The 14,840-nt window shown below is 42.2% G+C and overlaps 1 protein-coding gene across 4 annotated transcripts in view; it reads right to left on the bottom strand.

Annotated features, from left to right (window-relative positions):
* MAPK12 (mitogen-activated protein kinase 12) overlaps nucleotides 1–14,357 on the bottom strand; it is a 38,952-nt gene extending 24,595 nt beyond the window's left edge. For 2 of the 4 annotated variants that reach the window (XM_027679212.1, XM_027679213.1), the window contains exons 1-3: nucleotides 14,157–14,357; nucleotides 13,285–13,414; nucleotides 3,024–3,082 (exon numbers count right to left, since the gene is read on the bottom strand). In XM_027679212.1, the coding sequence (XP_027535013.1) occupies nucleotides 3,024–3,082; nucleotides 13,285–13,414; nucleotides 14,157–14,272 (305 nt within the window). In that variant the 5' untranslated portion in view covers nucleotides 14,273–14,357. Of the gene's footprint in view, nucleotides 1–3,023; nucleotides 3,083–13,284; nucleotides 13,415–13,576; nucleotides 13,595–13,739; nucleotides 13,758–14,156 lie in introns of those variants that run through there. The other 2 variants (XM_027679214.1, XM_027679215.1) reach the window with 2 other exon arrangements.
* Between the last annotated feature and the right edge of the window lie 483 nt (nucleotides 14,358–14,840).

Below are 14,840 nucleotides of genomic sequence, written 5' to 3'. Positions count from 1 at the left end.
GGGGATCAGGACTCAGGTCTCCAGTCTCAGCATTCACTGGCAAGTTCACTAACCTTCGGATACAAAGGATGAGTAATTTAATTCTGTAACTACATAAGGACAGCGCAAACATAGAGAAGGGAACGACATTTTGTATCTCTCTCCCAGAATAACACACAAAATGTTTCCCATCAACAAACCAAGTGCCTTGGAAAATGGAGTTCAACTTCTTTGTTCATGTTCCTGTCTGTTCAGCCTGAAGAAGAGGAGGCTGAGGGGAGACCTCATTGCAGTCTACAACCTCCTTGTGAGGAGAAGAGGAGGGGCAGACTCTGATCTGTTCTCTGTGGTGATCAGTGACAGGACCCAAGGGAATGTCTCAGGGGAGATATAGATTAGATATTAGAAAAAGGTTCCAGAGGATGGTTGGGCACTGGAACAGGCTCCCCAGGGAAGTGGTCACAGCACCAAGCCTGGCAGAATTCAAGAAGCATTCGGATGATTCTCTCGGGCACATGGTGTGACTCCTGAGAATGGTCCTGTGCAGGGCTCAGGGTTGTGATTTGTGTGAATAGACAAAGTTTAATAATAATGGCCAGTCTTCGTGAACGAAGATTTTGGGAAAGGACTTTTACCTTTCAAGCCTGCGCAATGGATTTTTTAGGTGAGACACAGCCTGCGCTGAACTGAGCCCACCCTTTAATTCTAGGGTTCATCTGCCAGGGCCAAGCGAGCTTGGACAATGGCAGTGAGGTCCTCAGGATGTAGGTTTGTTTAGAGTGACCTTCTCATAGATGGATGGCCTCACAGGGCTAACGAGCTCCATCTGCCCGAGGGACCAGGGAATCGAACCTGGGTCGCAGCAGTGAGAGTCCTGCATGCTAACCACTAGGCCACCAGGGGTCCCAGACAAAGTTTAAACCAATATATAATCATTAGGCACTGTAAAGAGCAGGAAGAGAAGGAGAAATAAGACTGTACTTTTACGTATGCACAGTTTGCTATGTTTACAAAGTGATGACTTCAAATCTCTTACAGTTAAATAGAGAGAAGTCTAGGTGGGTGGAAAAATAACCAAAATGTAAGAGAGGAAAAACCCCCTTCTATTTGAGTTTGAAAGTTCAAACTGTAATAATAATTTGTAAGCAACATATTGGAATAGGATAACAATGGGATCAAACACCACAAACTCACTTTCAACATTTTGTCTATTACTTAAAACTTTGCAATCTTATTTTTATTATTATTAAAAATATATTTACAATCCACAGTTGGAGTCCTTGAATAATCTGAGGAGGTTAGGCACATGATTAGTAGTTCACTTCAATGAGAAATTGATGCCTAATGCATTCATATTTTTGCAAGTTTCATTTGAAGCTCAAATTCTTACAAAATGAGGAGCAACAACCCGTTCTGGCACAATGTGTATGATACAAGCATGGAGAATGCAAGGAATAGCAATGAAGGGGGTGAACAGCAGCTGGTAGAAAAGGACTTAAACTGATAAAGATTTATGCATTTCTTATTCAGTACACCATTTCAATAAACTGAACATTTAATCCTGAAGGAATTTCAACACATAATAACATAAGCAGGGAAAGGACTGTTTCTTCATAAAGTAAGCAAGACTTTGCCTTCAATCTTTGTTAATACATTGACTGGTAGAGCAGAGGAGCAGAAGAGAAGAGTGGCAGGTTAAGGAGGAACATGCTCACGTCTAGATAGGAGGACTAGAAGTCAGCTAAGAAACCTCAAGTGTCAGACAAGATCAACCTTAGTGACTGGCTCTGTGAAACCACACACCTTGTTTCTGCTGCTTCTACACACAAACCCATTTGAATTTGATCTTTACAGAAGAAGTCACAAAGAATATCTCATGACTAGTCATCAAAAAGAGAGTATCCCTCAAATGCCCTATTTGACCTTTAGTCACAAAAGCTGTTTCTTCACTTTTGTTTTAAATGTACACACATTTACCTCTGGCTCACCTCTGACAGTTCGCCCATGGGCCTGAAAGCAAATTTTGCCATAGGCTCATTTGTTGCAATTTCAGTAATGAAAATGTCTTTTCTACTTGACTCGCACCTCCAAAATTTGGAAGATGATTTTAGGGCCTCATTTAAAACACAGTGCTTCAATGCTAATCCATAAATGTGCATTCTATTACATATGATACATAAAATGCCAGCACAACAGGCAATATGGACAACATTCCTTTTGGCTCAGTGATCAATATGAACACATGCTCTATGTTTTCTGTACTTAATTTTCTACATTTTTCTGTCAGATAGCTTTCTTTGCTAAGATATAAATATGCAAGGTTGTTTTGGAAACATAGCTATATTAGATGAAATCTGGAACAATTCTACAGGAAATCTACAATAAGCCTAACAGGACTTCTGAGCGCTGTTTCTTTAATGATTCTAATTCACAAGAATTGCAGCAGGATCCACAAGTAAAACGGCAGACTTCCCAAGCATCTTGTACCTGAGATGCTGCTAAAAAGTCAGGGAGATGTGGTAGAAGCAATCTGAATCTCTTGCTCTTTGGACCACTGGACTGGGAAAACACTCAGGGAGCACAACAGAGCACAGTGCAGATAATCACTAAAAAATTCAGCAGCATCAGCAGTTTTTAATTAATCCTTGAATTAGGACGGACTCCACTGAGATGTGTAATGTAGTAGGCATCACTTTCAGCCTACCTGTTTGGGTTAAGAATTGTCCTATCATTTGAGCAACCTGGGTCTTAGGGTAAAAAAATCAGTACTTGAAAGGTGGATTAGGAAATACACCAAACTGCCATTTACTAAGGGCTGAAACAAGTATACACCCTGTAAGACAGGAAACTGGTTCTAATAACATCCTGAAAACCCCAGACTACCAATTTGGAAATTGCATGTAAGAGTCATATTAAGATGAAATTCAGAAAAAAAAGTCCATGAAGCAATAATTTTGAAATTCTCTGTTTAAAAAAGTAACAACCCTTCCTCACACACAAGCAACACAAGCCCTGCTTCAAAACACAAACAACTCAGAACTCACAAGTCATTAAACTTCTCCAGTGTTACATCTGGTGTGAACACATCCAATATTCCAATGACCTAAAATGACAAAAAAAAAATTAGTAACTGATTTAACATAATAAATCCTGAATCATCTAATAAATGAAAAAATATAATCAAAAACATTTCCACAGTGAAACATTAGCTACAGGTGTAAACATGGCAGAAAGAATACCTAAAGTAGTGCCTAGCAACACCAGGATTTGTTATGTGTTAAATTTTGTAACTCTGCAGGCTGATTGACCCTGTGATACAAAACTTAAAAAGTTCAGAGGCTAACAGTTTTATGTAAGGGGAGACAGCATTCTTAGCACTTTAACTACTGAAGCGTTGAAAATAAACCAGACAAATCAGTCCCTAACATGAAGCACTCATAAGTGCTCTTCACCTATCTGGGCCTGCTGCTTATCAATGAAGAACACTTTAAACATCTTCTAATTTCAGTAACAGGGTAATTTAGTACATAGACTACAACATATAATTGAGTATAAAGAAAAAACTAGAACTAAACTGCTTTTATAGGGGGTAAAAAATAGCAAGAACTTTCTATGATTTCCTGTGGCTTATACCTTAGGTTCTCCTTAAGAGCTTTTTTTGTCAAACAAAAGCATTCCATCACTCAACAGAGAAATAGCAATCTAGTAAAACAGATTTTCCACTACAGCTTTTCCTCTTACTATGGTTTTCAGACAAACTATACAAACTGACTAAGTGCATTAGTGCTGACTGCCAGTGCTTCTTTCAAGCCCATTAAATACTAGAAAATTAAATATACAGAACTCAATGCTCCAAAAGAAGTAGTTGGAATTGTCTAAAGCCAGACTTCAGTTTTACATGCTGCTTAATCCAGGCAGTACCTAAATAGCACAGACTTTTAGAGCTGCTTCTTTTCTACCTCTGCTCCTAATTCATGACCATTTCTGTCTGCTCAGAGGAAGCCTCCCAAGCCCCAGAGCGCTCATGGTGCAGGCTGCTGTGCCAGTAGGGTTGTGCAGGGGTTTGCTAGAAGGCAAGCTGAGAGATGAACAACCTTTATAATCTTGCTCAGCCCTTTCTCCATGGCCATACTGACATCAGATTATACATCAAGGACTATTGTCCTTGTGAAAGTATGTGAAAGTAAAGAGAAGCATGAGCAGAAACGAAGGGAAGAAATGCGAAGTTTTTATTATATTTCATTAAAGCAAAACTTTAAATAAAAATCCCAACTGTGATGAAATTCTTATTGCACATGTTTCTAGTCTTTCCACACTCAGGACAAACTACTAGAGTTAACCTGGATATTATCAAAATGTCATAATGATGAACAAGGCAGAAAAGCTAATAAAGATGGAGGTGGAAAAGTACAATTCCCTTTCTTTGTAACCACATATATCCCTGAAAATAAAGTCACTAATAATATTTTCCTGAGGACTGTTATATGAAACCGATTAAAGAAGAATAACTATCATAAAGCAATAATTAAACCCACAGAGGATGTAGTTATTATTTGAAGTAATACCTTTAGTGCTAACATTACAATAACTTTTTTTTTTTTTAATGACAATTTTACATAAGGTTTTCCATTTCTCTGTGGAGGCAGGGAGAAAAAAGAGGGGAGCAGGATTACAAAGATGTACATGACAACAACAGAGCATAATGCAGCTCTACGGGCATTTCCTGAGGCAGCATGCATACACACAGAGCATACACAGCCAGAAAAGTTGTGTTCTCTCCACATATTTAGGTATTACAAAGAAGGAAGTTAACATTTTAGCAGTAATCTTATCTAGTATGTATCTTTCCTTACCAAGCCTCATTTTCTCAGAAGTCCTGCTTGTTCTCCTTAAGCAGATATTTTCATGCCCTCATATACCTAAGCAAGAACCATCAGAAAATAACCCCCATCACATCTGAATGTAGCAGTGAAAGACACTTGGACACCACAATATAAAGAAGGGACCCAGAAGAGGATAAAATAGCGTGGCTGCTGTATCACACCCATCTGTGCACTAAGGCATTATGAGGCATCCTCTGTGAAAGCATGAAGAACATGTTTCCATAAAGAACAAAGTACCCCCAAAATACACTAATGAAGTTCACTAACATCTTACTGCATATCCATTCAAGTAAACAGAGTTTCCAGTAGTTATTTAATGGTGCCTGATACACTTTATTTCTGAGGTAAGGTTGCAAACTTATGGATACAAACTTATCATTGCTGCAAATCCTCTGCAGTGAAGGATGTCACTGAGATGAATGCTCAGCTCCTGCTGAAGGGAATTTTAAATAATGAACCAGAAAGCACTTTTAACATGACAAGGATTTCATAAGACTTCTTTCCTTGCTTTACAAAGCAAGTTTTCTTAAAATCCTGAGATAGATTTTAGTATCCAAAATGGTAAGACATACTAATAGTTAATCAATTCCAAAATAAAAGCAAAGGACCCATTTCCTTTTCCTCAGTGATCTTTATTTAATAGCTGTGTTTTGGGATTATTTTCCTATACTGGAACAGAGTCATTTATATTTCCATTCAGGCCAGAGATTTCTGGAGCTATATGAAGCACAAGGAGCTACAGGATAAAATAAATCCGCTGAGGAAGATACAACTGCAGCTACTTATTCAGGAAAAGGGAAAGAACTGGACAAAGAGTATCCTTTATGATATCATGGAAAATCCTGTGTCTGTCTGAAATGCTCTCAAAGACAGTATTTGTAAAGAAACTTTATGATACTTAAAGATAATGTCCCAGCACAAAAGTAAGCCACCATAAACAATTACAAGAATCAATAATTTTTAATAGTGTTACCTATATGAAATGTAACAGAGATACCTGCAAAACCTTCTATTGATGTATTTTTGGTGTTAATCAGCACAATAACTGACAGCATCAGAGACGGAAGCCCAGCTGAGGAATGAATGCATGAAAAGCACCTGTGGAAACCAGCAGCAGCACTGCTTTTTCAGGGTCTTATTTTTACCCCCATTAACTCTGCCAGAAGGCAACTTCTCAAATAAATAAGACCACAGAAATGCACCTTATTTCCTACCGTAAATTTGACTGAAAAATAACCTGGATTTCTTCAGCCTGCACTGAAATATCTTACTCCCTTTTATCTGAAGAAGAGGGTATAATACTGTGTCTCTGCCACAGAATCACAGAACGGTTTGGACTGCAAGTGATCTTAAAACTCATCTAGTTTTAATTCCCTGCCATGGGCAGGGACACCTTTCACTAGATCAAGTTGCTCAAAGCCCCATCCAACCTGGTGTTGACACTTCCAAGGATGGAGCATCCACAACTTCTCTGGGCAACCTGTTCAAGTGCCTCACCACCCTCACAGTAAAGAATTTATTCCTTATGTCTCCCCAGAGCCTCCTCTTCTCCAGGCTCAACAACTCCAGCCCTCTCAGCCTTTCTTCATAGGAGAGATGCTCCATGTTCCTGAAATGCAAAACCACAAAACTACCTATCTACTGGTCTAACTTGTTTTCCTCAGGTATGCTTTTACTCAATACATTTGCTTTGAAGACAGTGAGGGGTGAGTGGCAGCATCTCCAGCCTTTCTTTAACCTACTGTGCTTATGTGTGTGTCCCCTGACCACCCCGACCAACTCTAACTACTGTCAACAAACAAACAACAATACATTGTTAAGGTGGTTTCTGCCCTTCCCTTCTCAGCTGCCTACTTTTCCAAATACTATTCCAACAGCGCAATGGCAAAGAGCTCCTCATCTCTGTCCCCCCCGTACTTTCATGTATTCGATTACTTGTATTCAAGGACTGAGCCACTACATTTCTGCAAACAAAAGTTTCTGATGTAAGCATCACTACATCAAGAAAAGACCCCAGTCTTGTATAAATTAATAAATAAGGTAGGTTATGTCTCTCAATGTCTCTCGTATAGTAAGTGCTGCTTTCTCTTGCACATGTTATGCATGAAAACACAGTGAAGTTGAGTGGCTTTAGCACTCAGGCTACATATGCAATTAGATATTTAAGAGAGAGCCTTGCTAGGGTGCACTGTACTACATATTACGCTGCATTAAATTTTCTGCAGGATTAGCTTCAACTTCATGTTCCTGCAGTGTTCTGCATCATGGGCACCTGCATCCTTTTACTACACTAAGAACTCTCAAACTTTTTAAAATTTTAACTATCCATGCCAAGGCTTGCACCACAGTCACCATCTTTTCTTCACAGATTACTGATACATGACATGAGGGACTCTTGCTGATGGACCAAGACCTCCTTTCCTTTTCTCCTGCCAGTCAGCACACCGGCAGTCACAAGCTGTACCCACAAGCATTAGTACACTCTTCTTTCAAAGGACTCATATGTAATACCAGACAGGTTCAAATCCTGCAGACAGACTCATCTCTATCTCTGGATTGAACGGCAAACCGAAGAGAAGGTTTGGGTTTCAGTGCTGCTTTCCTCGTTTTCATTTCATGAAATAAGCTAGTCAGTCTGCTTTATTAGTACACAAGGCTGGGGTGCAAATAAATGGCTATCAGCTGAAGTCCAGCCCACGTAAAACACCTATTCACCAGGTTTGTGAAAATAAGCAGAAATTACAACAGATACCCCTATATTGATTTATTGGCTTTTGAGTACCAAAATAAAACGACTCTGGTGTCCTGTTATTTTCCTATCTGTGCTAAGCTTTCAGCCTTCAGAGAAGCAGACAGGAGTGTTTCTTCCTTACAAAATTTTGGCAGCAATAAACTATCCAGTCAAAACTGTATTGTTGCTTTCATAAGGACCCATAAAGAGATTTGCCATCTCCAGACAGAATTCCTGAATTGCACTTTACTGGCATATGTGTACCCAAAGGATGTGAATTTTTAGCTGGTGCAGTTCTGGAGAACTGCAGGAAACCTCTTCTAACACAGCGAGCTCTCATCTGTTATGTCACCACTCATCTGCAACTCCCTTGTTTGTCTGATTCTCTACACTGCAGACGCTGTTGCTCTTCCAATGCTTATGTCAGGCTAGATGAACTGCAAAAGGTGACAGATTTAAGATTTTCTCAAGCAGGAACATAGAGCGACCCACTATTTTTTCTGGAACCAATTCTTTCCCTGGTTGACACTGTGTAGGTACAAGTAAAATGCACAACTTCTTTTCAAAATAAAGAATTAAAAAACAGCCAACCTAAATGTGCATCATCCTCAAAAATGTAACTGTAGAGAGACAGACAATTTGGTGTCTGTTGGATATCCAATTCCTTCCAAAAGGGGGAAAAAACTACATATGTCTCTTAATGCGAAACACACACTGGTCTTCAGATATGGGAATACACCAGAGAATAATTTCCACTCAGAGCAATGAATGAGAGCATAATATGGAGTACCTTTGAACAAATACTGCAGTGGCCTCTTACATACAGGGTTTCCAGGAAGAGAAAACATCTGTAGAATATTAACTGACCCAAGAAGCGTTTAACGGGCATTTGTCAGAAATTTTATGCCAGAAACACATTCAGAATTTAATTGGTAGAATTGCGTCAGAATTCCCGTGGGTGCCTATATGTACATGTAGGTATAAACATATGTACACACATGCACGTACCACATTTTGCTAAAATCGACACTGTTCTGACGTGAGCCACCAGCATGAGCTGCTGCTCTTTTCCTCCTCTTTCCAGTGCCATCTCCCCTCACCAGCTATTCTGCACTCCTGCTGGCAACTTGAAAACTTCCATTAGCAAACTGGGAGGTGAGCAAGGCACCAGGGCTGGACCACTACAAGCAACTTGCAGTTGTTTCAACTGAAGCGTATTAAGGTATCACTTCCAGCCCAAATGCGTGATAAAATTATATGCCAAATGAAACTAAAGGCCCTGCACCTCTACTTACTTGCCTGGGTTTAGCTTTGCATACATAAACATCTCTCTTAACTTCAGAAGAATACACAAATACAGAGTTATGCAAATGGTTGAGAGCTAAAGCCAGGGCCAAAGCTAGCATGCTGGCCATATTCTCACTGCTTTTGGTTTTAAGAGCCATAATAGGTATGTCTTAAAGGTCCTCCCTTTAAATGAACTCAAAATGGAAAGAAACAGGGAACAAAAGCAGTCTTACTGGAAAAAGAAACTTTCTAAAGGTAAAAAGTCTGTTCTTCTATACAAGATTCAGCATATGTCAAAGAAATAATCAAGAGCTGCTAAGGCTGTAGTGGGATGAATACTAAAAACTAGCATGATTAAATAAAGGAGAAAAACAACCCCAAGAAATGCATTCTTCATTCTTCCTTAGCTGTGTTTATTCCTCATTTTCATACCATTCCCTCCCTTGTGCCGCTGTTTATGCAGCTTCAGAGTGAACCAGATCACTGGAAATGAACTTTTCTTTTTGGCAATGTCTTTGGAATTGATCTGGGTTAGACTGCTTCTTGGTAGCAGAAGTAGCTTATAAAGCTTGGGAAACATCTCAGAACCTCTTGAATTAAAAGGCCTACCAAAAAAAAAAAATGGATATCAGTGCCATTACAGACTGATTTTTCTCCTAACAGCAAGGTCTCGTCCTCTTCATACACAGCCTCTGTCCCTGAGCCCTCAACACCATTACTCTTCTGGATTTGTTTGCAAAGTGTTGATGAGAAGTCCCATGCTATCAAGTCTGCACGGTTTATATAGAAATATTCCTCACTGCATTTACTTGAGGGCCATTAGGGAGAGCAAAGGTCTAATGAAAGATGGTCATGCCAGCAACCAATCACCTCCTCCTGAAAAACACCTAAATAGACAAGCAAATTGACCTGTGAGTTAGCTCACAAAATACAATTCCAATAAAATTCAGTAGAGTGACTCCTATATTTGCTTTTACAGGACTCCTGGTCATCCTACAACCCTTCCACATTAAAGAGATGAGCGTATTCCTCAAAGGTTCTATAATGGAGGTCATCTAGGCTACTAAGCAGAAGTTTTCCTCCCTTTTTCTTCACTGAAGCACAACACACTAATGAATTATATCACTGTGGCATGGCTTTAATGGTATCTTCTGCTACCTTAATGGAGGACCAGAGGTGCTATTTTTAACACAATGTGTCAGACCATTAAAATTTCTTCCATCATTCTGAATACGGCATAAGGTTAAACAAACTATGATAATGTATTGCTACATGCTTAACACAACACTTCCCTGAAAGTTATGAAGGGCAGAGATGGTCTATTGAGAGATAATCACAGCGAAACAAACAAAACATCACACTTTTCACAAAAGTCACCATCAAATTCCTCATGATTACAGAAGTAATTTTGAAAGAAAAACCAACAAGAAGAGAGAATTGGATGTAATTTTAACTATCAAGTAAACAGAACCTTGAAACATTTTATATGCTGAAGTAGGAAAAAAGCAAGATGAAGATTTTCACTGTCAAGATTAATGTGACATTGGAAAACTATTCCAAGTCTAATCCATAGGGACAATACCATTAGACTGGCTATCACATACCACATCCTCTACATACTTAGATTATTCACACCCAAGATAGAGATAACAGTGGCATCACTATTTTACTGAAGTCTTTAAAAAAATTACTTCAGTTTTATCAAATTTTTTAATAACAGTTGTATTTATAGTACAGTCAGAAAGATAGATAACTGCTATCTATAGCAGCATACTGTAACATGTTAGTTAGCAAAAAAAAAATCAAGAAAGATTCTTCAATCACTGTTCTATTCTACTAATTCCTGTTATAAGGAATTAGATTTTGCATTAGAGATAGGTGCCCATTTGAGTGGAACCCATGTAAAACTCTATAGCCCAGCTCATGGGAGCGACAATGGTGATGATAGAAAACAGGCAACTCTCCTGCCACTACTGTACCTATCACTAAAGGTGTGCACAGCACAGTGTGAACTGCTGATGTGAACAGGAAAGGACCTTGCCTTCTGCCTGTAAATCCATCCTTTGATGGAAACAAGAAAGACGGAGACTACTTACAAGAACATATATTGAATAGGACAAGGAGAAATGTCTTAACACTGAAAGAGAGTAGGTTTAGATTAGGTATTCAGAATAAATTCTTCCCTGTGAGGGTGGTCAGGCACTGGAACATGCTGTCCAGAGAACTGGTGGATGTTGCATCCCTGGAGTGTTCAAGGCCAGGTTGGATGGGGCTCTGAGCAACCTGATCTAGTGAAAGGTGTCCCTGCGCATGGCAAGGGGAGTCAGAACTAGATGATCTTTCAGGTCCCTTTCAATCAAACCATTCTATGGTTCTATGATTCTATGAAACATGTAAAAAGAGGGTCTCTGGCAGAGTGGTGGTGGGCCAAAGGGGTGGGGCTGAAAATCCTGATGATGAGCAATACTGCCATTCTGGTTTAATTTTGGGTGGGTGGAATGGCTAAAGGAGTATCCTGAGATCAGCTCAGGGACTAAAACTCCTAAAAGGTATTGTTGCTGCTCCTAATTCACCATAGGCAACACGACTGACAGAAGGATGTGAGGCTGGGATGGTGGACAGATATTGTCTTGATGGGCTGTACAGCCATGTCAGTCTCATTGTGGACGGGTGGAGTAGCCAGCCTCCGTCTCCATGTTGCTGTGAACCCCTGCAGGCTCATTTATTCAGTCTTTCTTCTCTAATGACTAGATGGTTTATTCAAGGTAAACCCTTTCCTTAGTGCATAGACCAGACTCTTCTTTCTGTGGCCCAAACTGTTTCTTAAGACTGTAAATCATTCCCTTCCTTCACAAATATTGATTTGTAACTTGTATAGATTATGCTCATGTTCCCCAGTGACCATTTTCTTCTAGACTCTTTAATTACCAAACAAGTCCATGGTGGAGTTCCAGAGTATTATCCTGAAGGGCATACACCACATCAAACTTCCTAGGAGTGGAAAATGCTACCCAACAGATTATTCTGGGAAATGGAAGAAAAATAACCTCAAAATTCTGGACATAGTTATGAGCTTGGCAACTGCACAGGCTGCTCTGCTCCCAAATGTTCAGTAAAGAAAATGCTGAGAGTATCAAAGCCCACACATGAAACAGAAGTTCCCTGCAAACATTAACTCTTACACATATGTGGCAGTGGTTATAAGGTAGGTACTTTGAAGTAATCAGAGTAAAAGATTCAGATTAAAATGTTACAAGCAGATAGGTTCTTAAGCCTACAAAAAGCTCTGTTTTCTTTCTGGACAGTCAGGATATCCCACAGATTATTCTTTAAATGAATCTAGATATTGTTGGTACTCACAACATTAATTGTCATGGCTAGGCTTCGCGAACGAAGATTTTGGAAGGGCTCTACCCACGTTTGGTGCAAGCGCGTTGGTGGCTAAAAAGGCCAATACGAGATAGGCATGTCCAGTTGCAAAAGGCACAGCAGAAAGACTCCTTAGGTGGTAACTCACAACATTAATACTATAATGTTAAATGGCAATGACTAGTTATTGTTATTACCAGCTTCTCTCACAATTTCTTTCAACCTCTCAGTTTTCTGTGAAGGTGCTCTGAATCTCCCACATGCTCCCAATCTATGGTCTTATCTCCCACATCCCTGGGACCCTTCTCACACAGAATCCATGCTTTGACTCCACAAAAACTTCTTCTCCTTTATTTTCTTAAACCACTAAACACTATTGGGACTAAGTATCTTTCTCTCAAGTACACTTTCAACACTTCTTTCTATAGCTATTCTTCTTTCCTGTTACATGGGAATTACATGCAGAGCTCTATATCTTATTCTCTGCCTCCCAGTGAAGCAATTTATTTAGTCATTCATGAACTTTTCATGTTTCACATTAGTATGAGCCCAAAACTTTCAAATGCTTCATGAACAATAAAAAAAAGACAAAACCCCTCCCCCTTTCTTAAAAGCACACAGGTGTGCATCTTCATTCAAGTTCAGAAAAATAAAAAACAAAACAAAACAGATATGCTGGCAACTTGAGACACACAGACCCATGCTCTATTTTCTCTTGCACCTCACAGGAACGTAGTGATGGTGATTGTAATTTCTGGTCTTTAATCTCTCACTAACTCTAAGCACAAATTCCACTGTGGTCCTAACCTTTCCCACCCAATCTTTCCCAGATGGAAATTAAGTGGTGTTTCCCACAGGATATTCTACTTTGTGTAAACTGATGTTTGTAGGACAGACAGTCAAAAGACAGGCTGAAAGATTCCCAAATTCCATTAAGCTACAAATCCGCCCTGTCCAAATCTAGATATTTTCTTTGTTTTTAGGATGCTTAAGCTGTGGGTTTGGGGAAGGATATCTGCTAACGACCTAACTCACGTTTTCGTGCTTCATGTGTTTCAAGAGACGCAGCTCTCGGTAAGCTCGCTTGGCAAAGAGTTCAGACTGAAAAGGGCGGTACAATTTCTTAATGGCCACTTTGGTACCACTTCTTCCATCGACAGCTGAGCTTTAAAGGAGAAGAAAAGAGTTTTGTGAACGAGGACCGAAAGCAAGCCTGCAAACCCGGCCGGCACTGGGGAGTGGCTTCATTCTGCCCCATGCTGCCTGGCCCTTGGCTCGGACCCCCCGTGCCATGGGGGGAGATCACCTCCCCAAAGTACAAAAGCACCTCGTCAGCAGCCGTCTCGTTTCATTCGTTTAAAAGGCTGCCAGACCCTGTGATGAAACTTAGACAATTTTCAAAAGCTTTAAAGAGGAACATCTAGGGAGGGAAAAAAAAAAAGGCAAAAAAAAAAGACAAAAAATCCCCCAACCCCCCCACCAACACTGACCCACACCAGGCGTCCCGTCCCAAGGGCTACAACACCCACGGCTTCGGGGTCGCTGCCGCTCCGGGGTGCTGCGGGCCGGGGTCGGCAGCCGCAGGCAGCGCCCCCCGGGCAGGGCTGGGCAGGGCCGGGGCAGCGCCCGGGGCTCTGCTCGCTTCGGGGACGAGAACACGCGCGGGTCGGAGCCCGGAGCGCCTTCGGTCCCCACGACCGGCCGCGCTCCCCGGCGGCACAGCCCGACCCGGGCGGCCAGGTGAGCAGCGGGGCCGGCCCGGGGCCGGCGCAACAACCGGGGAAAGTTGTCAGGGAGCAACACGCCAGAGGGCAGGGCCGGGCCGGGCCGGGCCGCGTCCCCCGGGCCGGGGCAGAGGCCGCCGCCCCCGCCGCCCGCCTCCGGGCTACCCCCGCCGCCCCGCTCACCAGACGGCTCCGTAGGCGCCCGACCCCACCGGCTGCAGGTCCCGGTAGCGGTCCCGCACTTCCCAGAGGGTCTTAGTGATCTCCTGCCGGTAGAAGCCGTTCTTGGGGGAGGACATGGCGCTGCGGGCCCCCACCGGCACCCGCCGACAAAGAGCCCGGGCGGGGGGAGCGGGAGCGGCCAGCGCCGCCGAGCCGGGTTGCGGAGAGGGGCTGGGCTTGGGCGAGCGGCACCGCCCCGCCCCGCGCACTCGCCTCAGATCACTACCGCCGGGATCGGGACCGGCTGCGCCCTTCCTCCCCTCCAGCCCAGGCACCTGGGGCTGTGCTCTGCCGAGGTGGAGAGCGGACGGCGCGGTGTCCCGGCGGCGGCCGAGGAGCCCGGGCAGGGAGGCCGGTGCCGAGGCTCTGGCTGGCTGCACGAGTCCTCGCAGTAGCGAGCAAACCCATCCCGGCCGTCTCTTCCCCACCTTTCACCCGGTGACCGTTTCACGCTTGTGATCAGGATCTGGTGAGGTGCCACTGGCTAGTGCATCAAAGTGTTAAGGAGTACGAGAGGCTGCAGCTGGTAGACCTGGGAGTACAAAAGCAAGCTTTTGTATGGACTCTGCACTGAGGTGAAGAGCTGGGGGTTCCCCAGATCGCCCCGGGGTCAGACCCCAAATTACAACAGTGTTTCATAGAGTT

Source organism: Neopelma chrysocephalum, unplaced genomic scaffold, assembly GCF_003984885.1.
Source record: "Neopelma chrysocephalum unplaced genomic scaffold, ASM398488v2 Primary Assembly neopelma1_45, whole genome shotgun sequence".
Taxonomy (NCBI): domain Eukaryota; kingdom Metazoa; phylum Chordata; class Aves; order Passeriformes; family Pipridae; genus Neopelma; species Neopelma chrysocephalum.
Note: the sequence above shows the minus strand (reverse complement) of the source record. Positions and strands in the feature narration are given on the sequence as shown.